The 23,809-nt window shown below is 53.1% G+C and overlaps 1 protein-coding gene across 3 annotated transcripts in view; it reads left to right on the top strand.

Annotated features, from left to right (window-relative positions):
• The first annotated feature begins 20 nt into the window (after nucleotides 1–20).
• MDGA1 (MAM domain containing glycosylphosphatidylinositol anchor 1) overlaps nucleotides 21–23,809 on the top strand; it is a 55,836-nt gene continuing 32,047 nt past the window's right edge. For all 3 annotated transcript variants that reach the window (XM_012722405.1, XM_004673439.2, XM_012722414.1), the window contains exon 1: nucleotides 21–907. In XM_012722405.1, coding sequence (XP_012577859.1) covers nucleotides 841–907 — 67 coding nt within the window. In that variant the 5' untranslated portion in view covers nucleotides 21–840. The remainder of the gene's footprint in view (nucleotides 908–23,809) is intronic.

Genomic DNA, 23,809 nt, shown 5'->3' with positions numbered 1-23,809 from the left:
GCGGCGAGCGGAGGCGGCCCCGGCGCCGGCGCCGCAGCCGCGACCTCGCCTAGAGCGCGAATATTTTTCAAACGACTCAAACTTTCCTCCTTCCCCCGCGTTCTGGGGTCCCTCTTGACTGGAACTGCTCTCCCGACTCCCGCGGGGCTCCGGGACGCGATTTCTACCCCCGGTGGCTCGGCTAACTTCACGGACCCGGGCATCCGTGGCGTTCGCCCTCGGTCGAGCCCTGTCCGCGCGGCTCCCCAGCTCCGGAGGGCCAGAGCCCGGGCTCCTTGGTCTCAGCGAAGGCGCCTAGCCTGCCCCCTGGGGTCCGGCCGTTGAGCCCCCAGCACCCGCCGCAGAACTGGAGACCGCGGACTGAACCGCACTGAGCCCCGGCCTCCCCGCCCCCGCTCCGCGGAGGGGCGTCCCCTGGGCGGGGAAACGACAAGTTTGTCAGTCGTCGGTGGCCTGTTGGATCGAAGCACCGCCGCCTCCGCAGAGGGGTCTCCGGCGCCCGGCACCGCGCGCGGACAGCCCTGGGAACACGAGGCGGCTCGGCAGCGGGGCTCCTCGGGCCGGGGCGCTGGCTGCTGAAGCTGGCGAGCAGAGGCACCGGGGGCCGGGCCAGCGCCCCCTGCGTCCCCAAGCGGGCAGCGGCCCCGCGGGAGGAGAAACCCGGGTTGCCGCCACTGCCGCCTCCTCAATCTCCCGCTCCCCGCCGCCGCCGCCGCCGCCCTCTCAGTCGTCTCTGGAGAGAGGAGGGGAGTCGGGGGGCAACGCGGGGCCCCGGCGGATGCGCCCCCCGCCGCCTTTCGGGCTGCGCCGCCTCGCGGGGATGAAGCACCGGCCGTGAAGATGGAGGTGACCTGCCTTCTACTTCTGGCGCTGATCCCCTTTCACTGCCGGGGACAAGGAGTCTACGGTAAGCGCCCGCGTCCCGCTCCACGCCGGCTTAGTACCGCGCGGAAACTTTGCAAGAGGCGCAAAGTGCGCGCTGCGGGGATTTGGTGGGGACCTGGTCCCGACACTGGAGTGGATGCACGGGTCCCCGCCCTTTCCAGGGCGTGAGGAGATCACGCGAGCGGCCTCGGAGCGCCGAGGCGGGTCGCCGGTGATGCCAAATTTCAAATTTCCCAAACCCTGCCGAGGGCGGGAGTGACTTAGGTCCTTTGAGATGACCCAGGCAGCTCGGGAGACCCCGACGGACGCCAGACCCTTGGCTGGGGCAGCAACTTGCTTTGAAAGCTTGTGCTACCCCTGCTCGGCCTCAGGAGTGGAAGCCCAGCACGGTTTGGAGTTGCGCGCGGCGTGTGGGCCAGCTTGTTACCAGCGCCGCGGCCGGCCGGCGGGCTCTGGTTCTCGGGTCTCCGCGGCTTCGCTTCTTTTACTCGCCTCTTGATAGTGGGAGAGGATGCCAGCATGCCCTGCGTGGGGCGCTTTAAGCCCCGGCATCCCTTTTCGGACCTCTCCTGAGCCAGGTCTTTCTGTCCCCGTTCCCTGCTACAAAACCTCAGCCTCGCGGTCCTTCTCCCGGGTGCGCGCGCGCACACACACACACATTCAGCCACCGTTCCCAGGACATGTAAACGCGGCTCGCACCCATCCGGCTATGGGTCCAGATTCTGCCTCCTACCAGGCAGGCTTTTCTCCCACTCCCCACACCGTGCTTTTCCGCGCCAAGGGGATTCTGATTCCCTCTTCTCCTTTCCCCTCAAAGGTTTTCCCAGGGAAAGGTCCTGCCGAGAGCCGGCATCAGAGCCGGGTCACCTAGGCTCACAGGCTCAGGGAGTTTTAGCAGCCGGTGTTTCCTGACCCCACAGCACAAAAAGTCAGTGTCCACGGCCCAGTAGCCCTTACATTACCTCCTCCTGAGTGTAGGTGTAGATCACTTCTTAACGTGTGTCATTGGAATGAGAAGGATTCTCTTTGCATTCTTTCTGGGGTATGAAAAGCCTAATTATTTTCGTTTAGATCGAGGGAGTTTGGCCTGTCTGTTGCTGGGGACAGAGATATTGTCTCCTCCACTTCCAGCCTCAAGTGCTTTCTTCTGGGGTGCCTTGCAACTGGGAGGGGTGTCTGAGAGGTGATGTGCCCCTGCTCCTACACAGCTAGCTGACTTGGCCTTAATTCCCCGGGGAGGCTGGCCCAGGCATCTGGCCAAACTCTGCTTCTTAATTAGTTTGTGTGTCTCTTACTGCCTGGCCCTTCGCATAGGCAGAGAAAGAAGGGAGGAAGACGATTGCAGCAGGCACTGAGAAAGACCAGGTGGGGGGGGAGGGGGAGGCCACTGGGCTGGTCCCAGTGGTCTCTGCAGGGCTAGGAAAGACACCAGCAGGGTGAGTGGCTCTCTTTCTTCCTACAGCTTCACTGCCTCCATAAAAGGTGGCCTAAGGGCTGCCAGGAGGCCTTTACCCCCTCTCACCACAGCCCAAGGGGCTCAGGAGAGTGACAGAGAACACTCAGTTTGCTCTTGTCCCCCAGGCCATTCCTTCTTCAGGGTCCCCTGGCAAATCTGGCAAGCCCATTTCCTGGCCATCCCTCTCCTCCACCCTCCCAGTTTCTCCAAGCTTTGCTAAGACTGAATGGGGCTTATCTTGAGAAAGCACCTCTGAGCCTGGCTAGAAACCTCAGCACTGAGAGTGGGGGTTGGGACAGGAGACAGAGGACCCTAGTGTCTGAATACTTTGGGACCAGGATTTAGCCTTTGGCTAACCTGCTCCCGTTTCCCTATGTGCCTCCCTCATGTTTCCTCGTGCTGGCTGCTCTCGACCTGAGCAAATCAGGGTGGCTTGGGTGCCCTGCAGCACCCTGGGCTCTTAGGTGACATTCTTTCTGCTTTGGGGAAGGCCTCAGGGGAATGGTGTGTCCCTCACTGAGGTAGATGAAGAGAGAGGACAATTACGAGGAAGGGCATGGCAAGAGGCTGCCAAGTTCCCTGTGATGGTAGGAGCTTTGGCCAGATACAGCAGAAGTGGGAACCCTCATGGGGATGGATTAAAAAGGAATACGGGGTGGGAGGGAAATGCACTGGACTATGGTGATGGCACATGGGGGATTTGGTGATGGGAAGCCCAAGGGGATTGCAAATGAGATGGAAAAATGCACTAAGTTATGTAAAAATAAGCTATTATATATATATAAAAATTTAAATTGGATATTAAAAAAGCATGCTAGATAGAAAAAAAAAAAAGGAATGGAGAGCTAGTTCTTGGATCCCTTAGCTTTCTTCTATGCCCAGAGCAGAGGAAGCTTGAAAAAGAGTAGAATATGCAGGTAAGGGGTGGTCCCCAGTGACCATCATTGCACCCTAGCATCCAGCATGGTGCTTAGCATAGAAACAGGAGCTCTGCAAATGCTTGTTGCCAGATTGAAGAGCTATGGCTGGGGGAGAAAGTGCTTCTTAAAATTCTTTCTCCCTGAAAAGTCATCTGAGGTGATTTCCAGCAGGGCAGAGTGGGCTATAGAGGTAAGGGTCTCTGCTTAGGGAGCCATGGAGTCCTAGGCTGGCAGCCTTAGGGGGGTGGGGTCAGGGGGACAAGAAGGAAGAGCCTGGAAGTCCAGCATTGCCCTGGCCATGAGAAGGGAGGCAGGAGTTTTTATTTGAGGAACAAAAGAAAAGTATCTCCTGGGGTGGGGACCTTAGTGCCTTCTCCGCTGCCCCCCAGCCCTGAGGTTGAGAGAGGGGCAGGTTAACACAGTCTGAACTGAAGATAGGGAGAACCAGCAGGGTGACCCATCTGGATCTAGCCTTGTGGGTCTCTGTGGAAGCTGGTGGGAGCCCTCTGTCTGGCCTCCCCGTGAGGGGCCTCTTGCAAAGTCCTTTCTAAGCTCCATTGTTACAGTAGAGCCGGCCACGCTCCCAATCTAGCTCAGACTAGCCAGGTGGCTTTGCTCTTCTTTGGGGCACAGATGCTACAGCAGCCGCGTATTGGACCAGATGGTCCATTTGGAGATGGTCCCCTCCTCCCTTCCTGCCTCCCAGTCTCCTGGCCCTGTTTGTTGTGCTTCTGGGTAGGCCCTGTAATCTGTTCTCTGGCAGGCCAGTGGGGTGTGTTGACCCTGGAAGTCTGGTTCTGGGGCAAAGACAGTAGCTAGGTGATGGAGGAGTACCCTGCATGTGGATGGCATCAGAGACCACCTCTCCACTCCTCTCCCCATAGTCCTCTGGACTTGCAGCCAGGGGCAGGTCAGTGGAACTCCTCTCCTTTATAAAAACACAACAAACCTCTGGATTATTTAATATGCAGGAGTGGGAATTGACATTATCCTTAAGACAGGTTGTTTGCAAGTTACTGGTGGAAGTCAAAATATTTCACCAAAGGTGTCATCAGAAACTACTATCCTATGCTAATTTTTGTGGGAACATGAAGACAGATGTTGAATAATTTGACAAGAGCAACATAGCTTACAGAATTATCACCAAGTCAGGGTTCCCCCCCTCATCTGAGGGGTGTAGAGAAGGAACTTCAGAAAGTGTGTCTTCCGGTGCTGTTCTCTGGGTGCTGATCTGGGTGTGGGCAGTCTTGGCATTTTTCACGAGGTCTTCTACGCCATGTCAGAGATAAGCTGTCCATTTCTGACTCTCCCCAGCCCCCCGCCCCCAATCCCTAGAGAAACCTTAGTTTTTTGGGACAAACAGAAGGCTCTAATATCCTCAAGAAGGTCCGTACTTCTGCTCCTTCTCCCTTCTCAGTTATAGAAGCTGCAGGAAGGAGAGAGAGGGGCTTGTGCCTGCAGGCCAAAATGATTTGTTAGCCCTGCCAGCATTGTCAGCCTCCTCCTACCCCCCTCTAGGTTGACCTTGTACCCTCAGCCCCCTTGAGGACTCCCCAGGTCTGGCTATTAAGCCTGAGAGCTCCCATAGGGTGGAGGCTCACATGATGTCCCATCCAACATTACAAGCTGCCAATCTGTGTTTCATGGCAGGGTGGGGCCCTGGAGAGGGGTAGCGGTGGTTAGAGAGGATTTTATTAGCCAGAAAAGCACCCTTGAGGGGACAGATTGGGGATATGCCAAGGGCCCACTTGTAATTGGCCAGGCTTGGCTGTGAGCTGCTGGGGTGAGGTGGCAAAGCCTCATTTAGAGCCTGGTATTAGCTCTGCTTTGCTGGAACATGGAGGGACGGGCGGGGGGCTCCGTGGGGAGAATGGAGGGAGCTAATCACAGCCGCCAAGGCCCGGCAAATGAATGATGCAGGAAATCAATACCTGGGGGCGGGAGTGGAAATCCGGGCAGGGGTAGCAGCCCTGGCTTCTACAGCTGCCCAGCAGGCACAGGCAGGCCTGGGAGGAGTGAGACAGGCAGGAGTGTGGCGGATCGTCCTCTCCCCGTTACCTTCTTCTCCTACCCTAAATCTGCCTCCCTTCTCCCTGCTTCTGCCTTTCTTCTTGTGACTGGATTCAGGTAGATTGGGCCAGGAGGTTCCCTGCCAGCAAAGGCAGGGGCCTGGGAGGTGGGGCCTTTGGCCTGTCAGTCCTGAAAGAGCCCTGCTTCACTCCCTGCCTGTTTCTGGATGCCTGAGCCTGAGCCTTGGCTGGTGTCTGTGCTGCCTGGAGACTTTGCCGTTTGCTGGCACTGCCACGCCAGATGTGGCCAGCAGGGGGAGGGCTTGGCCGCCTCATTGCTTCTTGCCTTTGCAAGGCTCCTATGGTCTCAAGCCTCAGGTGGGATATGGGCTACTGGACAGCCCTAGTCCCAGGGGAGTTCCTTAGGGGCTTCAGGCTTTCTTCCAGCTCCCACATGCTCATCTTGTTGTCCCTGGGCACTCGACTATGGTCAGAACTCCACTTCCTGCACCTTAAGCTAAGGAATTTTGTGGTGGGGCTCAGCTTGCCGGGCTCCTGCCTGGGGCAGTGTGCAGAGCAGGGGCCTGTTTCCTTACAAAGCTGTTTCTTTGTGAGCCGGCCCCTTTTCTTCTTCCCCATCGTCAGAAGACCCTGTGCAGGTTGCCAGCTGCTGTTGATGTGTACAAAGGGGTCCTTACTGAGCTTAAATGTAATGCTGATTAGGAAACAGGAATAATGCTGAACTCATAGGGATGAGCCTTTTTTTGAAAAAACCATGAAATCTCCCTTCCCCCCAGGTCTGTAACTGACACATGCTCTCTGCAAAAACAGAGCATACCTTCGGGTATAAGGAAGAAAGCAAAACTCCCTTGACATCGCACATGCATTTGGTGATGGTTCTTTCAGAGGCATGAACCTTTTAGGGCTAATCCTTGGTTATAACACAGTCCCTTACATGAGTGTGGTGCCATGTGCCTCACGTGCCTTTGATTTGCTAACATTCTGAGAGGTCAGCAGTGGGCTCCATCGTCCCTACTTAATAGAGGGGGACATTGAGATTTAAGTGACCTGCTTAAGATCACACAGCTAGTGAGAAGCAGCTCTGGGACGGGATCCCAGTGTATCTTCTGATTTGGGGGTCAGAACGTAGTATGACATCCCCCTCCGAGTTGCAAAATATTTACTGCATTTTCCCCTTGAGCAAGGCCCTGTTCCTGTTCCAGGAGGAAATGGAGATGGATATGGATATGAGGGAGGTTCTGCTCTTAAGGAGAAGGGAAAGGGAATCAAGTGTATACTTGGGGTTCCTTGAAGGTGTTGGTATGTCTGGCCTCGCGAGGGTACATTGGGGCTGGAATATGTGTGAAAGGGCTTGGAATAGAATGGAATAGTAAAGGAATCATAATAAAATCATTAATGTTTACTGCCCAGGCTGAGATCATGAATATGCGTTGTTTTCCTTAATCCTTGCTGCAAGCCCAGGAGAGAGTGGTTCACCAGTCTGTTCACTGATGACTGACCCGAGTCCATAAAGATGAAGTCCTGTCTGAGGGTCAGAGCCAGCTGCAGCCTTCATCTGCCAATTGGATGGCTGTGCTGAGGGGCTGGGGGTGGCTAGGCAGGAATTCTGGGTTTGGGAGAAGCTGTCTGGAGCGTCTTGAGCAGGGAAGTGACTTGCTGTGAGCCCTACTTCAGGCTGGGTAGCTGCATCAGCGTGTGCTTGAGGAGGTTGTGGTCAGGAGGACCACGGGGGGCCATACAGTTGTCTGGGAAGGGAGAACTTGAGCCAGGGCTGTGGCTGTGGGAATGCACCGAGGGAGGGAGCGCACGAACTACAGCCATTCAGCAATAGCAAGTGAAGAAGCACTTGAGGTACTTGGTGAGAGAAATAAGCTCTTGTTCTCCTGGAGTTTATATTCAAATGGAGGGCAGACAGAAAGTAAGCATGTCAGTGGGTAAGTATATAATGCTTGCTATGGTCATAAGGTCTGTGTCAAAGGGTGTAGCCCTCGGGGACAATTAGTGTGGCTGTGGCTCAGGTTCATGTATGTTGAAGTACATGTACACATACAGCTTTATGTATAGTATATGTACATGTATGTAACTATACCTACTATACAACTATAACTAGTACATATACTATACATATAACTATAGGTGTATATATTAGTATGTGTGGGAGTGGGGAGGCCCTTGAGGAAGGACCCTTCCACTTGCAAGAAGTATATTCCAGGCAGGAGAATAGCCAATGCAAAGGCCCGGGGTAGGGACATGCCTGGCGTGTTTAGCAGCAGTGAGGAGTCCATTTCAGCTGGAGCAGAGTGAATGATGGAAGCGGAATAGGAGTTCGGTTAGAGCGTGAGTGGGACCAGGTTGTTTGCAGCTTTGAAGACTACATGAGCCCTTTGGGTTTTATTTTGATGAGAAGGGGAGCCACGGGAGGATTTTGAGCAGAGAAAGGTCATGAATTGACACCTTTTTAATAGAGTCCCTCTGGTCCTCATGTAGACAACAGATTGTCCGGGTTGGGTGTGGGGGGAGGGATCCGGTTATAGGCCGTTGCCGAAGGTGGGAAATGATGAGACTGAGCAGTCATTCGGTCTTACAAGTGCTTGGGGAAGAGCACAGCAAGTGAGAGCAGCTGAACAGGCTGTGGCTCCTCACCTTGTCAGGTGCATGGGAAATGGAGCCCTGGGCCCCACACTTAGCAAGGCTGCACTAAGTACTTTTTTTTTCATTATTTTTTATTTTTTATAACAGTTTATTTTTACATCATTTTGTACATTTTTTTCCCGTCTCAGTTGTAATCCCCGCGGGTTTCCCATCACCAAGTCACCCGTGTGCCATCACCATAATCCCGTGCATTTCCCTCGTCAACCTCCCCCCCCACCCCGTTTTTGATCCCATTCCCTACTCCACCCCCACAAAATGTCTCTGGTATATGGTTGTTCATTATTCTTGTTATTTTCTCGCCTGGTCCATTATACTCCTGCTATGAGTGAAACCATCCGGTATTTTTCTTTCTCTTTCTGGCTTAACACTAAGTACTTTTATATTGATGACAATACCAGTGCACGTTTAAATTTCATGGGGTCCTGGTGCTGGGATGTCTGGACGTCTGTGGACAGGTAGATCTGAGTGCTGGTACTCAGGTACTCCATTCTGCAGAGGTAGATTTGCCCATCTGGATTTAGGACTGCAGAACCATGTGGCTGGAAGCATAGGCAGAATGGGATTGCCAGAGCAGAGAGTGGAGTGAGAGGGGTACTGGGCACAGACCAGTGCTCTGGGGGTGTGAGGAGGAAAAGGGACAGAGCAGTGCCATCAGGGAAGTAGGAGGGGACGGGAGACGGGGCAGGACATCACAGCCAGGAGAAGGGCAGGAGCCCGTGGGAACAAGGGCTGTCAGAGGTTGGGGAGGAAGGGGGTAAAGGCTGTTTGGGGCCTGGGAGGTTGGTGGGGAAGCAGCTGCAGCACTAAGAGGGGTTCCTGAAGATCCAGTGGGAATCCCCCGGGACCTGGTAAAAAACGAAGATTCTGATTCAGTGAGTGTGGGGCTCAGCTAAGATTCTGCATTTCTAATCAACTCCAGGGTGATGTGGTGCTGCAGCCCCGAGGTTGCTCTCTGCATACAGAGCAAGGACACACAGGAGGGGGACCAGGCTGCAGGGAACAGACTCTGGTGGGAGGGCCAGGTGGGCAGTTCGCTGCCTCTGAGGGCCCCGGGCCCGGTAGCCTTACCTCTCTGGCCTCAGTTCCCCTATCTGGAAGGCTGGGTCTGCAATGCATCTTGGGATTACCAACAAGCTCCAGGCCAACTCCCGGGACTCTGTTCTGTGAGAGCAGAGGGGGTGGCAGGCAGATGGTGGGAAACCCCGGGTGTGGGTGGCGTGTGGAAGCAGAAGGTGCAGGCTGTGCATTTGAGAAATGTGGCGGCCAGTGGGGCTGAAGACAGTTCCGCCCCGTGACTGTGACCGGCCTCCTGTCTGCGGGAAGCTGGGCCTTCCTGGCTGGTGAGCTCTGTGGGGGAGGGAGGCTGGGTGCTGCTTGGCTGGTGTTGGAGATTCTACCCCAGGCTCTGCCAGGCCCCTTTCCGGTCCTCAGAAACTCTACCAGGGTAGAATTTGATTATCTGGAGGGTGGGAAACTGTGGAGAGAATTGGTCCTGGGCTTGAGCTTTTACCACCACAGATGCCCAGCTCCACTCTGGACCTTGAGAACAGCACCTGGCAGGTGGCTGCCCTGAAGCCCTGGGGGTAAGAACTGCCCAGCTGAGTCTGGGGCTGTAGATGTGCATCCCAATGAGTCGGGTTCAAACAGACTGTCTTCTTCCCTTGGGTTTTTGGGAGGGCATTTCTGGATTTTCTAGGCCACTGCCCAAGGTTTGTTTCAGCTGGGCTCATCTGGACCTTGGGGGGTCTATAAGAAAAAAAATTTTTTTTAAATTTTGAACAGGAGACTTTTTGTTCTAACAGTGTACCCCAAAGGGCCATGTCAGAAGCATGGGAGACCGGCCCCTCTCCTTGCTCCTATCTGGTGTGCTCCAGTTCTGAACCTAGAGCAACTGCAAGAAACTGCTTCAGAAATGCTGTTTTCATTGATTTTTCAATAGGTAAATTCTATTACCTTTTGGAAATGTGACCCTTTTGTTTATTCTCTTCCCTGTTTGGTTTAGAATAAAATGAAAATTTCAGAGCTGTACTACATTTTGTGACCATTCGATATAAATCAAGTGAAGATTGAATGAGTACCTACTAAGTGTCTGGAAGGCTGGTGATGCTCTGGCTGCAAAGAAGAAGGCTAAGGAGTGGGAAAGGCAGTCTTTTCCAGAACCTTCATTTTCCAGGTCAAGAAGCTGAGGCTCGGGTTCTGTGACTTATCCAAGGCGTACAGCTAGCACGGGGTGGAGTCAGGCTTTGAACTCAAGTCTGCCCAGTGCCACTGGTTACTGCCCCAAGTGTGAGATGCCTTAGAGCAGTCTGGCAGTTTTTGGTTCCCCAAATGGTGCTGTGGAGGAGGGGATGGGAACAGCATGACAGCCCCCAGTCCTGTATCACTTAGGAATTTCCTCCTGTTGCTAGAAACCAAGACCTGGCCGAGGAGGTTTAGTTGACTTTATTGAGTCTAGAGGTTGGCTGATGGGGGGTGGGATGGCAACTCCTTTGTCCTTAGAAATCAGGCTCCTATCCATGGGGCTCTGGCTACAGTGTGACCTCTCAAACTTTGCTGTTTGTTAGCATTACCTGAGGAGTGTTTAAAGATCCATGTCCAATTCATGTATCATACCAGTTCATCAAGATGTCTGGGAGTTGGGCTCAGGTTTCACTTTTTTTTTTTTTAAGATTTATTTACTTATGCATATAGAACTGGGGTACAGGTCAAAGGTGCAGGGGTGGTGAGAGGATTCACCAGAGACAGAATAGGGAGCAAAACAGGCAGATTGATGAGTACACTGCTGAGGGGAGCAGCGGAAGGAACAGGAGAGATCTGCTATGTCATGTAGGTTACCTCTGGGGTGGGATCGAACGCGCACTGAAGTGGCTACAGCTGCAGCCAGCTTGCAGTGCTGTGTCCTAACCTTTTGTGGCACCAGGGAGGGCCCCGGCTTCACATTTTTAATAAGAACCCCAGGTGATGCTTTGGCAAGGCTCAGACAAGTTTGGGAACCCCTGTCGTAAAGCATTTTTTTTTTTTTTTGCCTCAAAGTCACCAAAGGGCTGCCAGGTCTCAGCCATCATGACAAGAAAAAAGGAGTATTCCACAGGGCAGTCTTACTGGCAAAATAAGCTTCCTCTTAAGAGCTTTTCCAGACTTTCCTCCCAGTGAGTTCTGCTTATATCACATTGGCCATTCTTAGATGTAAGGGAGGCCGAGAAATATAGTCATAGATGGATGCATTCTCACCTGAGGAAACATCAGGCTTCTGTTAGAAAGAGGGGGAGTGGGGTGGGTAGGTAATGAGCAGCCTTACCGTAAATCCCATCTTAGGGTCAGTTGGCGGTTCTTCGAATGAGAGAGGATTTAAAACAATAAAAGCAACTGCTCTCTTGCCCACCTTCCAGCATTCTGCTAGCTCTGGTTGCCCTGAGGATGCCTAGAGGAAGCTTAGAGAAGGCCCAGAGCAGGGAAGAGACTCATGCAGGGGGACCCAGACATTTACGTGAGTGAGCTCCTGTCTGCCGCCCCCATGCTCCTCCTGCGCACACTTGAGTGAATTTGTTCATGTCTCCATTTGCTGTGGTTCATTTTAGTCCAGTCATAGGACTGATTTGGGGAAGTAGAAACTGAGGGCAATGCTAGAAGTCACCGGCCAGAGAGTACTGTGGAGGTGAACTTTCTGCCTCTCGGCAGACCCACCCCCATGTGAGACCAGGCCTCTGCTCTGTGTGCTCCGTGTCTATGGTCCTTCACTGTTGGGAAGTTATTTATTTTTAAAAATATTTATTTGTATTTATGCATACAGAACTGGGGTACAGGCCAGAGGTGCAGGGCCGGTGAGAGGATTCACCAGAGAAAGAGTAGGGAGCAGAACAGGCCAACTGACGAAGAACACTGCTGAGGGGAGCAGTGGGCGGGTCAGGAGAGGTCTGCCGCGCCATGTGGGTCACCTCAGGGCAGGGATCGAACTCATGTGGAAGTGGGTTTAGCCTCTTAGTGCTGTGCTTTAACCCACTGCGCCACCAGGGAGGGCTGGGAAGTTATTTTCATCATCTGACTTTATTTCAACTTGCTGTAGCAGACATTCTTATCAAAAAGGTTCAGGAACTGAGACTTTTTCCCATGTGATTCTTTTTTTTTTTTTAAGATTTATTTGTTTATACATACAGACTGGGGTCCAGGCCAGAGGTGCAGGGGCAGTGAGAGGATTCATCAGAGATAGAGTGGGGCGCAGAACAGGCAGCTTGATGAAGTGCACTGCTGAGGTCAGGAGACGTCTGCCGCACCATGTGGGTCACCTCCCTGGCCAGGAATTGAACTTGCACTGAAGTGGCTGTGCTTTGCAGTGCTGTGCTTTAACCTGTTGCACCACCAGGAAGGATCCCCCATATGATTTTTAGAGAAACTTAATGTCAGCACTTTCCCCATTGCTGAGTGAGATATCTGGAGGCTAGAGACAGGTTGTGAGCTGGACTTCGGTGGCTCATTTCCCTGGGTTTGGGTCTGATGTTCCAGTAAAATGTAGTGAGGACATTGTGGAGGTCAGTTTATCTTCCAACAAAATACATAATCTCTCAAAGGAAGCTGAAGGCCTGTGCTCTGGTAAGAACTGGCTTTATTGTCCGTTCTGGAGTAAGGTCATAGTCTAAACACAGAGGTGACTATGAGATGGGGCTCCAGGGTGTGACAAAGAGTGAGCTCAGCTGCCAACCAGTGGTCCCAGGTCACCCAGAGGCAGATCTTTGAGGTTCAGTTCCGGAGGAGACTAGACCAGGAAAGGGAGGTGGCTTGTCAAGGTCACACAGCAATTCGGTGCCAAGTCTGAAGTTAAAAGCCAGAGGACTCAACAGCTGGATCTTTCTTGTCTTCCTCTATCACCTTGTAGATATAGGAGAAGCCAAACTCATTTTATGTCCAGCTGTATAAAATCTCCTCCCTCTCACCCCTTCCTATTCTCAGACCTCATTGTCCCCAGGGCACAGGATGTAGTGCTCAGTCTGGCTCCAGCACTCCTGGTTAAATGGTAGAAGGCCTCAGTGACCTAGGAGACCCCTTTGTGGGTGGAGGAAGCAGCTGGCTTGAAGGTGAGGAGTTTGCTCCCAGCCTTCTCCATGTCCACCGTCTCTGTCACATGCCTAAGGTCCACCTTAAAGTTAGTAACAAGTTGGCCAACAGATTGTGGCTGCTGTCACCAGAAAGTGGCCACAGGGCCTTTCTTCTGTAGCCCTGGTTGTTTGATCAGACGAGTTGAGTTGTTTGAATTTAGGCAAGGTGGTTTCCAGAGAGAGAAGGGTGCCAGAAAGGGGAGTCTGGCATGGCTTCTGGTGTGCCTGTGAGATTGCTAGGCACTATGGGGGCCCTGGGTGTGGCCATGTAAGAACAGAGGTCAGAATTCACTTACAATCTTAGTTTGGGTTCCCCAGAAGTGGACCGTGAGGCCAGCAGGTAGTTTGGCAAGTGCGCCGAGGCAGCTCTGTAGGGGAAGAGGATGTGGAGACCGGGAAGCAAAAGGAACCATTACAAGGCGCATTGTGAAGTCAGTCACCACCATGTCCCACCAGGGCCTCTGGGACACTGTCAAGCGTATACTTCAGAGTTAGCCCACCAGGGTGAAGAGGGAGCTGGGGTGTGGAATCCCCCATCTGCATTAATTGGGGGCTACTCCTGGGAGTGTTAATTTCTGGGTACTCACAGCCCTCTGCACACACAGGCAGTGTGAGCTCTAGGGAGAGAGACAGCCTCGGGCACAGAAGCAGGTGCTTCTCTGAAATGGTTAGGGGAGGGGCGGGACCCCTGAAGGCTGTACACCATCTCCCCGAAGCCATCGGGCTAGCTTTTTCAGAGGAGCCAGTTATGCTGAGCGCTTTGCTCTTAGGTCTTATCTTCTGGGCTGCACGTATAAGCCCCAATTCTAGGCTGAAAACCCTCCCCTGTGGCCACCAGGCCTGTAAGCTGCTGGTCTGCTTTCTTGGCATTTGTGACCAGAACTCCAATTCATCTGTTTTCCAAGACCTTCCTGATAGAATCCAGATTCTCCCTGAAGGACTGAGGGGCCTCATGCCTAGAGAGGGTAGGAACGGGGGTTGGGGGGGGTGAGGGGAATCACTGAGGACAAACATAGAGCCTTCAGGGTCCTTTGGGCTTTGCTCTGAGAGGTACAATTCTTAACTCCACACCAAACTGAATTCAAACTAAGATGGGGATAATCTCTGGGACTAGAAGGTTCCCCTTCCAGTTGTAGTGTTCTGTGAATCATAGAGCCATGGCATTCTGTCTCCTTCTCTTTCTGAGAGCCAATCTTTCCCCCAAGGACCATGACTGGGCTAGCCTACACCCCTCATTACTCCTAAACCATATGGGTACACATGAGAGGCTGTCTCCATTCTGTTGTGAATTTCCCTACCTCTCCCTACCATTTGGAAGCTGAGATTAAGTAATTAACGTATCAACTATTTATTGAATACCTCCTGTGCCAGACACAGTTTTAGGTGTGCTGAGTACAGGGCAGAGCGAGACAAAGAGCTGATCTATTGTAGAACCACAGATCAGAGGCAGGAGGGGTGTGAGGGCAATCTTAGTCATTTATCAGCAGAGAAACCGGAAGCCCAGAGAGGGCAAGAGAAGTCCTCAGGCCATGTGGATCAGTAGGTCAGAGGTAATGAGCTAATCACCCCAACTGTTCAGTTTTAAGAAAAGCAGAAAGCAGTGGTTGGAAACAAAGAGTGACTAACGCCTAGCAATGCAGCTCTGCCTGCCTATAATTAGATCTTTCTCTCCCACATCTATCTCCCAAGGCAGATCTGGCTCAATTTACTGAGGGGTACATATGTGACGATGTACCCCAGGAGACGTGCGTGACTTTCTCCTTCTTGAGCGGGCATTCAAAGGCTGCAGCGAGCCCTCCCTCCTGCCTTCCCAGGCTCCCCCAGACAGCCATGGCCTCTGGCAGGCCCTACTGGCATAGTGGCCTCAGGCAATGCCAGAAGCTGCTCCGTTCTGAGGGATGCCCTGGTGTACCAGAAGCACCGACACCGTCTGGCTCACTCCCTTGCTTTCTCTGCAGACGAGGGAGCACTCGGGCTGTGAGACTGTCCGGGGTGAGGGTGGGTCTCTCCCCCTTGTTCTGCATTCTGTTGGAGCTGGCTGTGGTCTTCCTTGGGAGTGGCTCTTTATAGGTCCCCCTGCAGAATTACAGAGCCAGGCTGAGGGGTGGAGGGAGGTGGGAGTCCTAGCTGCTGTAGAGATCTGTGTGCACATGTGTGTGTGCATCTGTATAGAGAACCATTGTCATAAGATAAATTGCTCTCATACCTCCATGGGAGTGGAAATACATTCCCCATGCTCTCTCGACCCAGGGCACCTGCACCTTATCTGTGTTATTTGTATGCACATAAATAACACGTGGGCCAGCCTGTGCCGAGGTGAGGATGTGTGTGATGGTGCTGCACACAAGAATATGTGTAGATGCCCAGGGGACACCTATGTGTGTGTGCTTCTAGGGGCCACCTCTACCCCGCTAGCCCTCCAGGCGGCCCCTGACTCCCAGGGAGGGGGTGTGAATGGGCATCCAGCACTCTGAGCCATCAGCCTACTGCTGATGATCCGGTTAGGTTAGGCTGCTCCCCACTCCTTCCAGGAGACCTAAAGTGGGGGGCAGGGCAGGCCGAGGCTGGCCTGGAGCTCCTGGCTAATTTTCCTGGTCTCCATCGATCCGGCAGCTTCTCCTGAGTCTATTAGCAGTCGGCTAGTGAAAATATCCCCCATCGCGAGCCCTGACCTGAGACAGGGAGGAATCCATAGCAATTTGTTCAAACAGAGGAAAGCGGTTCCCTCTGATTTGTATTCCAATTTATTCCAAGCAGGAAAGGGGTCAGGGTGGGAGGGGGGTGAACCCTGGCACGCCAGAGCTGAGCCCAGGCCCGACCCCTTCAGCCCCCTGTGCGAGCCAGGGTGGCAGCTGGTGCTCCCCATGGTTCCTTGGGAGGGCTGAGGCAGGAGGGTGGGCCTCAGCAGGGGGACGGGAAGAGAGGTCCGCCAGCCTTCCCAGCGGGCTCTGCTTGGCTGGAGAGCTCAGTTGTGGATTTGGTTTTCACAAAATACAAAGCTACCCGCTTGGAGCCTCTCTCCCGGGCACTGGGGACTGTGCCAGGCGTGCGCTCACCCGCTGCGCCAGTGCCAGGGTGGGGGCTGGGCTGGGTGCATGGACACAGTGGCCCCAGCTGGGCTGACTGGCAGGGGGCCTATTCTTCTCCCAAAGCACCCCCGCTGGCTTTGCAGGGACAGAACTGCTCAGCCTGCACTTCAGAAAAGCTCCTGGGCATGGGAAGAACCCCTCACCTCGGAGTCCCTGAGAGGGTCTCCCCAATGCAGAGCTCACCCTTGGTTCCCATCTGAGCAAACTGGAGCTCACTGGCATCCTAGCCAGGAGGTCGCTTGTGAGCACCTACAGTAACAACTCTGGCTGGCATTTAGTAAGCAGCTACTACTTCTCAGGCACTGGGTCAGTGCTGCCCAGTACCTGGGCGTCATAGCCCCCCTTGTACCTTATTTTCCTCAAAAGTGCTCCCCTGACCCTTCTGCATCCTTCTCCCTCTCCCATATCTGCCCAGTCTTTCTCAGTTCCTCCAGGGAACCCCTTCTGCCTTCTGCCTGAGGGTGGCCCTGGTGACAGGACCTGGGGACTGCTGGCCCTGCAGTCCCCCTTTCCAGAGGGCCCCCAATAACAGGCACGCTTAATTTCTCGAGGTTGCTCCCATCGCCCTCCCTAACCCTCCTCCCTCCAGGGCTCAGATTTCTGCAGGGGTGACACCATGGCAACCAGAGAGGAGGATTTTGGGAAGGGTCAGCCAAGTGGTCCTACAAACCACCTTCCCCTGCTTTCTTCCCTCAGTGTCCCCAAGGAGGGGAATAACTGGAGAAGTTCTTCACACTCAGGTGTCATTAACTAGCAGCTCTGAGGTCAGCTGTTGCACATGACTTGCCAGTCTCCATGACACCATCAAGGTCTAATTTCAGAAGCAAGCAACTAAATTTATCAGTTGATGAATAATCAGCTCTCTCGCTCAGGTGGGACTGTAAGAAGACAGTGTGGCCTGAAGGATAGGAACAGAGGCTTCTGACACAGGTTTGGGTTCAAGTTTTACCTCAGCCAGTCATTGGCTGTGTGATCTTAGGCCAGTTATATCCCACGCCTCATTTTCCCTATGCAGAGAAACAGTCAGAGTAACAGCAGCTTTAAAGAGGATATTGAGAATGTGTGGACAGTCGTTCTCAGGCCAGCGCCTGGGTCACAGGGATGGTGTGACTTCAGCTGTTCCCTGTGCCTTCACAGCTCTGCCTTGGGCGCTGTCACAGCGAGGAGGGGCCTGGTTCAGGTAGCCCATGCATCAAGAAGCTGTCCAAGGAAGGGAACGTGGCACAGTGCTGGGGAAAGAGCAGGGCCAGACCCTGGCCCAGGAGAAATTCCAGCCCTCCTCCCATTTTCCTTCTGGCAAAGATTATCCAGAGAATGTTCCCTTCAAGCTGCCTTATAGGGGAGACAGGTGTGATTTGCAGGCACCCATTCTTCACTTCCCTCTGCAGAAACAACCCCTCCCCCCATCCTCAGCCCCCAGGCGACTCCTAATGGAAGTGACTTTTCTGGCCCTGGCTGTGACTGAACTCTGGTCCAATTGGCCTCCTCCATCCACAAGACCTTCACTTTTCTCCCCTAACCTACTGGGTTTGAAGTCATTTACGAGTTGTTCAGAGGCTCAGCATTATAATCAGATCCTACGGTGCATGCCACTTACGCGGTTTCTAAAATTTCAGCCCAAAAGGAGAGAAATCCTTCAGTGATGGAGAAACAAATAATAACGAGAATACCTAAGCAGGGAGGCAGGTATTGCATTTCCCGATTTATAAATATACCTGATGCTTAAGAAAATGTGTTCCCAAACTTTATGCTTCCAGAATTGACTCTTAAAAAAAAAGGCAGGGGGGTGGGGTGGGTGGGGGTTGTTCGTCACTTTTAGGAATTTGACATGCTGTCCGTCCCTCCTGGGATGTTTGCGTTTTGAAAAGGACATAGAAAGAGAATGAACAAAGTGACTACTTAATATGCCAGGTGTGGACGAATGTTGTGAGGAACACAAATAGAGGGAAAGGGATTGCAAGTGATGGAGGTGGGGAGGGCAGGCCTCTTAAAGAGAGAGGTCAGGGAAGCCTCTTGGGGAGAGAGTTGAAGGGGATGACAGGGGATCTCTGCCCAGCAGGCAGCTGTCAGTGCAAAGGCCCTGAGGCCAGCTTAAAGAACAGCAGAGAAAGTAGTGTAGCCAGAGTGGGTAGGAGAGCAGCAGAACATACATTGAGTATGGAAACAGACGACAGGAGGCATAGCCGGTTATTTTAAAAGTTGTTGCCTTTGACTCCAAGTGGGATGGGAGCCGCCATGGGCTTCGGGGCAGAGGAGGGTCACTGTAGTGCAGCATGTGGCTCGGACAGACAAGCAGGGGGTTAGGGGCCGGGAGGCTGTCAGGTGAATCTTGACTCTTTTTCCCTTTGGGCTCTCTCTGGCATGCTCTGGTGGTCGCTTCATCTCACTGCTGCTTGTCCTCTTGTAGCCAGTCTGCCATCTCTGCATTATCCCTGGCCTCCAGGATCAGGTGTGTTTGGGAACACATTTTCTTAAGCATCAGGTATATGCATTTGCATATGCGCATGCCCACACCCATGCTGAGGCGTCCACCCAGGCACACATACCTGAGCCCTCTCCCAAGCACCTTCAGCCCTCAAGGCCCCAGGTGACAGCCACAGAGGCCAGAGCTTTGTTTACTCCACAATGTGGTTCTCATAGGGTTGTGCAGGACCCCTTTGACTGCTTGTGGAGAAGACAACCAGGCAAGGGAGGAAACCGGATACACTGGTCAGGAAGCTGCTGTTGTAATCCAGGCTGGAGATGGCGGCGGCAGCTAAGACAGGCGGCAGCTAAGACAGGGGTGACTTCCCAGGGGTCAGGTTCATTGGTTTGGAAGGTTGACCTGGTGGATTGGGTGTGGGATGTGAGAGAGGGACAGAAGTTAGGGGATATCCCCAGCTTTCTGGTTGATAGTCAGAAGGGCTCAGTATATTTTCATTAATGGGGAAGGGAGATTCTCAGGGCTTGGGGTGGTGGTCTGCAGCCAGTGCTCTCCTATTGAGGGCAGTAGATGTGGACAGAGGCCTATATAGAGGTAATCAGGCCCTTAGACCTTGGCTCTGTGGCTTTGCAGTCCCAGAGCTAACCCGCCTCTAGCCTCCAGAGCCAGGACAAAGGTCTGAGGAGGCGGTGGTTGTGGCGCCCATAATTCCATCCCTCAGTTGGGTGGGGGTGATGCCTGGGAACCCAGAGTGGCCTGGAGTGGGGGGCATCGGAGTGTTGCTTGTCGGTTGTAAGTCCCCCCGCCAGTACACTGTCTTTCCCTTCCCTACCCATCAGTCCTGGAGTCTAGGCTCCATCTGCTCTCAAATTGCAAGATTGATTTTGCTTTCAGGGTTGTTATTGTTATTATTATCCACTTAAACAACTTCATTGGAAAAAAAGGCACCCAATGACCATCAAACATTAACCATTCACTCGAAAGTCCCTGCCCACACCTGCCGATATATTTTTACATGGTAATAAACAGTGGTTGGTTCTGCTTTCTCTGCCGACTTTATCTCCTGCACACGTCTCCTGATATTGACCGAGCCCTCAGACCTGTCACTTTTAATGGCCAAGGGGTACCCCCTGCATTGATGTGCAAGGAGTTTGGTCACTGTTTCTCCATTGCTGGGCATGTGGGCAGACTCCAGTTTTCCTTCTAAGTAACTCTGCCCGTGAATATCCTTATGTGAATTACTTTCTCCTCTTAAATGATTTCCTCGGGGCCTATTCCCCAAAGTGAGATTGCCTACTAGGTCATAGGATAGGAGCAGTTTTATGGTTCTCATTTTGCACTGCTCGGTTGTGCTGCTAAAAGTGTGCCTTGCGCACAGCCCAGCTACAATGGAGTTTATCATTTTCATTTTTTTCACCGGATTAGCAGGTGCCTTCTGACCTGCTGTTTAACTTCCAATTCTTACTTCCTGAAGCCATATTTGGGCCTTTTAGCACTTAATAATAACAAGATCTGACCTGTACAGAACAGTTTACATACACTTTCCGACATGTCATCTCATTTAATAAGATACCACGAGCCTGATACCACTGTCCTGTTTGATATGGCGAAATAGGGGGGCTTAGTCACGTGAAGTGCTGGAGTGGATTGTCCAACCAGTTCTTGCACTGAAGGTGGAAAGGACCCCCAACCTGATCTTCTGAGGACTGGAGTCTCCTGCGGCCCATTTCAGCCAAAATCCAGTGCCTTGGTCCCCTTGTCTCCCTTTAGTTCCCACAGTCAGGCCTACACCAGTTCCCAGGCTGTGCCCTGCCCTTCAAAGTTGGCCTCAGCTCCACGGGGATCAGAGGAGCCACTGGGATTTTGGATCAGGTGGGGTTTGGTGGTTCTTTAATTCAGTCAAGTCACTCTTCTCTCCAGTCCTTGGCTCGGAAGAAGTGGTGCAGGCCCTGCGTGCTGGATTGGCGGCCGAGAACTGGCAGTGTGTTTTGGGTCCCACCCAGGATCTCGCCCCTCCCCAGGGGTGGTCACATGTGCCCTGGAGCCCTGGTGACTGAGCCTTGGGTTGCCTGGGGCCAAGTCACTGAGAAGGAAGGCGGCTGTCAGGTTCCATCTTAGAAGCGGCAACTGTCAGACTCATGGGACCTATTCATGGCAGGCACACCCTGATGTATGGGTTTGTTTTTTATTCTGCTTCCTTTTAACTACACTTCTAGATTATCCACCAGGCACCACTTGCTGTGTTTAGGGAAGCCCAGGTTGATTGTAGCTAACATTTGCCATAGGCAGCACCCTTATGCCCATTTTATAGCCAGGACATGGGGGGTTTAGATCAGAGGGCTAAATGATCTGCCCAGGTCACACAGCAGTTACTACAAACCCTTCATGAGAACCCACATCCAGGGCTACCCTATCTACCCCCGCCCTGCCCCTGTCGTGGGCTGAGGCCAATAGGTGTGCTTGGCAGGTGGAGCTGGGTTATAGTGTCGATGCTGTTGAAGACCTGGGCCAGGTAAATCCCCATAACGGGGTCTCCAGACTGATGGTGCTTGGTGGGTTTGGGTGACTGGAACCCATGCAGGAAAATTTTCACCCCATGTCTCTGTGTCTCTATCCCTGGGCCAGGCAGGTGCAGCAGGTCCTGGGCTCCTAGAAACCATCTCCTCATGGCTGGTGGCATCTCTCTCCTGCCATTCTGGGTATTTTCTTAGCTCTTTTTCCCACTGCAATGATCTCTTTCATCTCATCTTGATGTTCTGGTTTCTTGGGATTACAACTCCCGACCCACCCCTCCCGGTAGACTCCCCACTCCCAGTAAACCCCCTCATTCAGTTTCACATTTTCTTCTTGCAGGCCTTTGGCGAGTTCCCAAAGGGTTCTGTGCTATTCTGTCCAGTGGAAAGGGAACTGACATTTTTGGAGTACCTACTAGGTGCTTTTGTGCCCAGCGTGCATGATCTCCTTCATAATGCCCACAGCTCGGAATTTATTTCCAAGTAGAACTATAGTATTTAACCCCACTTTGCACGTGAACTTACTGAGGTTTTGAGAGGTTAAATAACTTGCCCATGGTCACATAGTCACTCAGTGACAGAGTCCTACCTCTTGTCCCTTCACACCATTGGGCCACCCCTCGGATCTTACATCAGGGAGTGCCCAACTCGAGGCACAGGCCTTTCTGTGCTCTCTCCGCTGGGTGTCCTGCTAGGTGTCCTCATTGTGGAGGGTTTTGATCCTGAAGTTCTGGAGTTCCAGAAGAGAGAAAGCCCTTACATAATCTCCCCAAGGGACCTGAGAGTCCTCACATAGAAGGCTTTCTCCATGGCCTGTCCCAGCATCCCAGAGTTTGATAAGTGGGCGTACGGCTGAGACCATACACAGCCAGTGGAAATTCTGTGTGCATAACCCAGCACTTTCAAAACCTGTCTGTCTTCCTATGAGACCAGGATGTGGGTGCCATGATGCTGAACATTCCCCAGGACCAGCTGCTACACTCAGCGGAGAAGTGTCAAGAATGCCAGGCTCTGCCAGAAGCACCAGGCTCTGCAAACGGAGCCCGGCCCTGCAAGCGTGGCCAGCCCTATCAGGGCCTGCATCTCACTATGAAAGCAGCGGCTGATTTTATGCACACTCATGGTGACAGGGTGGCAGCCTGTGCCCTGATCCTTTCAGCGATGGCTGCTCTCCATACTCAATGATATCACCCTTGTACCGGGAGGTCAGACATATACATATTCGGACTGAGGGGAGATTGTTGCGGTCAGTGGGGGAAGCCTTACTGATATGGGTTTGCTTTTGATGAGCAAAACCCTTGTGGTGGCGAGCATACGTGAACATGGTCTGTGGCAAGGGCAGGCAGAGCTTCCGCCCTGGGGAGGGCTGGGCCTTCTGGGGCTGCACGCCCATGGCTGACCTAATGCATGATCGCGTGGCACAGTGAGGTGCTCAAGCCATGTGACAGAGGAACTGATGACTCCCTGGCAAGTTAACAGGGGATGGTGTGTGCCCTTTGAAGAGCTGGGGGGCCAGCAGCCAGAGAGGGAGGATGAGAGGGAAACAACTTGGACCAAGGCCTCATGACCTCAGAGAATGACCAGGAGTGAGCTGGTGCTGCACTGCAAGATGACGGGCATTAAGGTCAGCCCAGAGGAGACAGTGCGTGGTGGTGGCACTGCGTCAAGCTAGCAGAGAACCCCAGCGTCCCCCAGACTCAAAACACTCCTGAGAAGTCACCAGGTGCACCCAGCTGGCTGTGAATGGAGGAGAAACATCAGCTAACTCTGCAGACCACCAGGGCCATAGGAAGGCAGGGCAACCCCCCTCTATAGATGGCACTGAAGGGTGGGGTGCATGTTCCTGAGCAGTCCACGTTTATTGGCCCCAATCTGCAGGACAGGCTTTGTGGATCAGGAGGAACCAGCCAGGCATCAGCCCGGAGAGTCTCCTCCCAGACCCTGGCTGCCATTCTCTGATCAACTAATTAAAAGAGAAAAGCCTGTTAATATTTCAGCACTGTTAACTCTGCTAAATTATTAAGTGTCCATTTGCATTACATGCATAAAAGGATCGATAAACATGTGTGGACCAGGAACTGGGGCAGGGGTGGGGGCAAGAGAGGTGTAGTTTCTAAGGATGCTGCCCAGGACTGGCCCAAACAACGGCCCAGGGACACCTACATCCTGGGCCCTGAGCCCTGAGTCCTGAGCACGGTGCCAGGCACTAGGGAAGAGGAAATGAATGGAGGTCAGCGTGAAAGCGAGAGTCTGGCCCTCTGCAAAATTGACTTAGCATTGCTGAGCCTCAGTTTCTCCATCTGAAAAATGAGAACTATAATAGGCATGTTGTGAGCGATAAAAAAGACAATTGATATAAACCGATGTCGGCACACACCGCTCCACTCAGCACGCCTTCCCAGGTGGGTCCTTAACCCCGCTCTTCTAGCCTGTAAGCGTCCCTGGTATAGGCCTGGGTGCCAGCGCTCCCTGGCTCCCTAGCTCCAAACTCAGTACTTTACACTCATAGGAGTTTGCTGAATGACCGTCTGGTGCAAGCCACCGCCAGACCCAGATCCTGCTTCCACAGCTCTGGCCCAGAACACACAGGGACACGTGTGGGAGGTGGTGTCTCCCGCCCTCTGGTAACCCCACTCAGGTGGGAAAGTCTTGCAGCAGCCCCTTCTTCTGCTCTCTCCTTGTCCCCCCTCACCCTCCATCTGCTCTGCTTGGAAGTGTCTCTGGCTTACAGATACACTTCTGAAAGAACCAG

The sequence above is a fragment of the Condylura cristata genome, unplaced genomic scaffold, assembly GCF_000260355.1.
Source record: "Condylura cristata isolate star-nosed mole 26May11 unplaced genomic scaffold, ConCri1.0 scaffold00001, whole genome shotgun sequence".
Lineage (NCBI taxonomy): Eukaryota > Metazoa > Chordata > Mammalia > Eulipotyphla > Talpidae > Condylura > Condylura cristata.
Note: the sequence above shows the minus strand (reverse complement) of the source record. Positions and strands in the feature narration are given on the sequence as shown.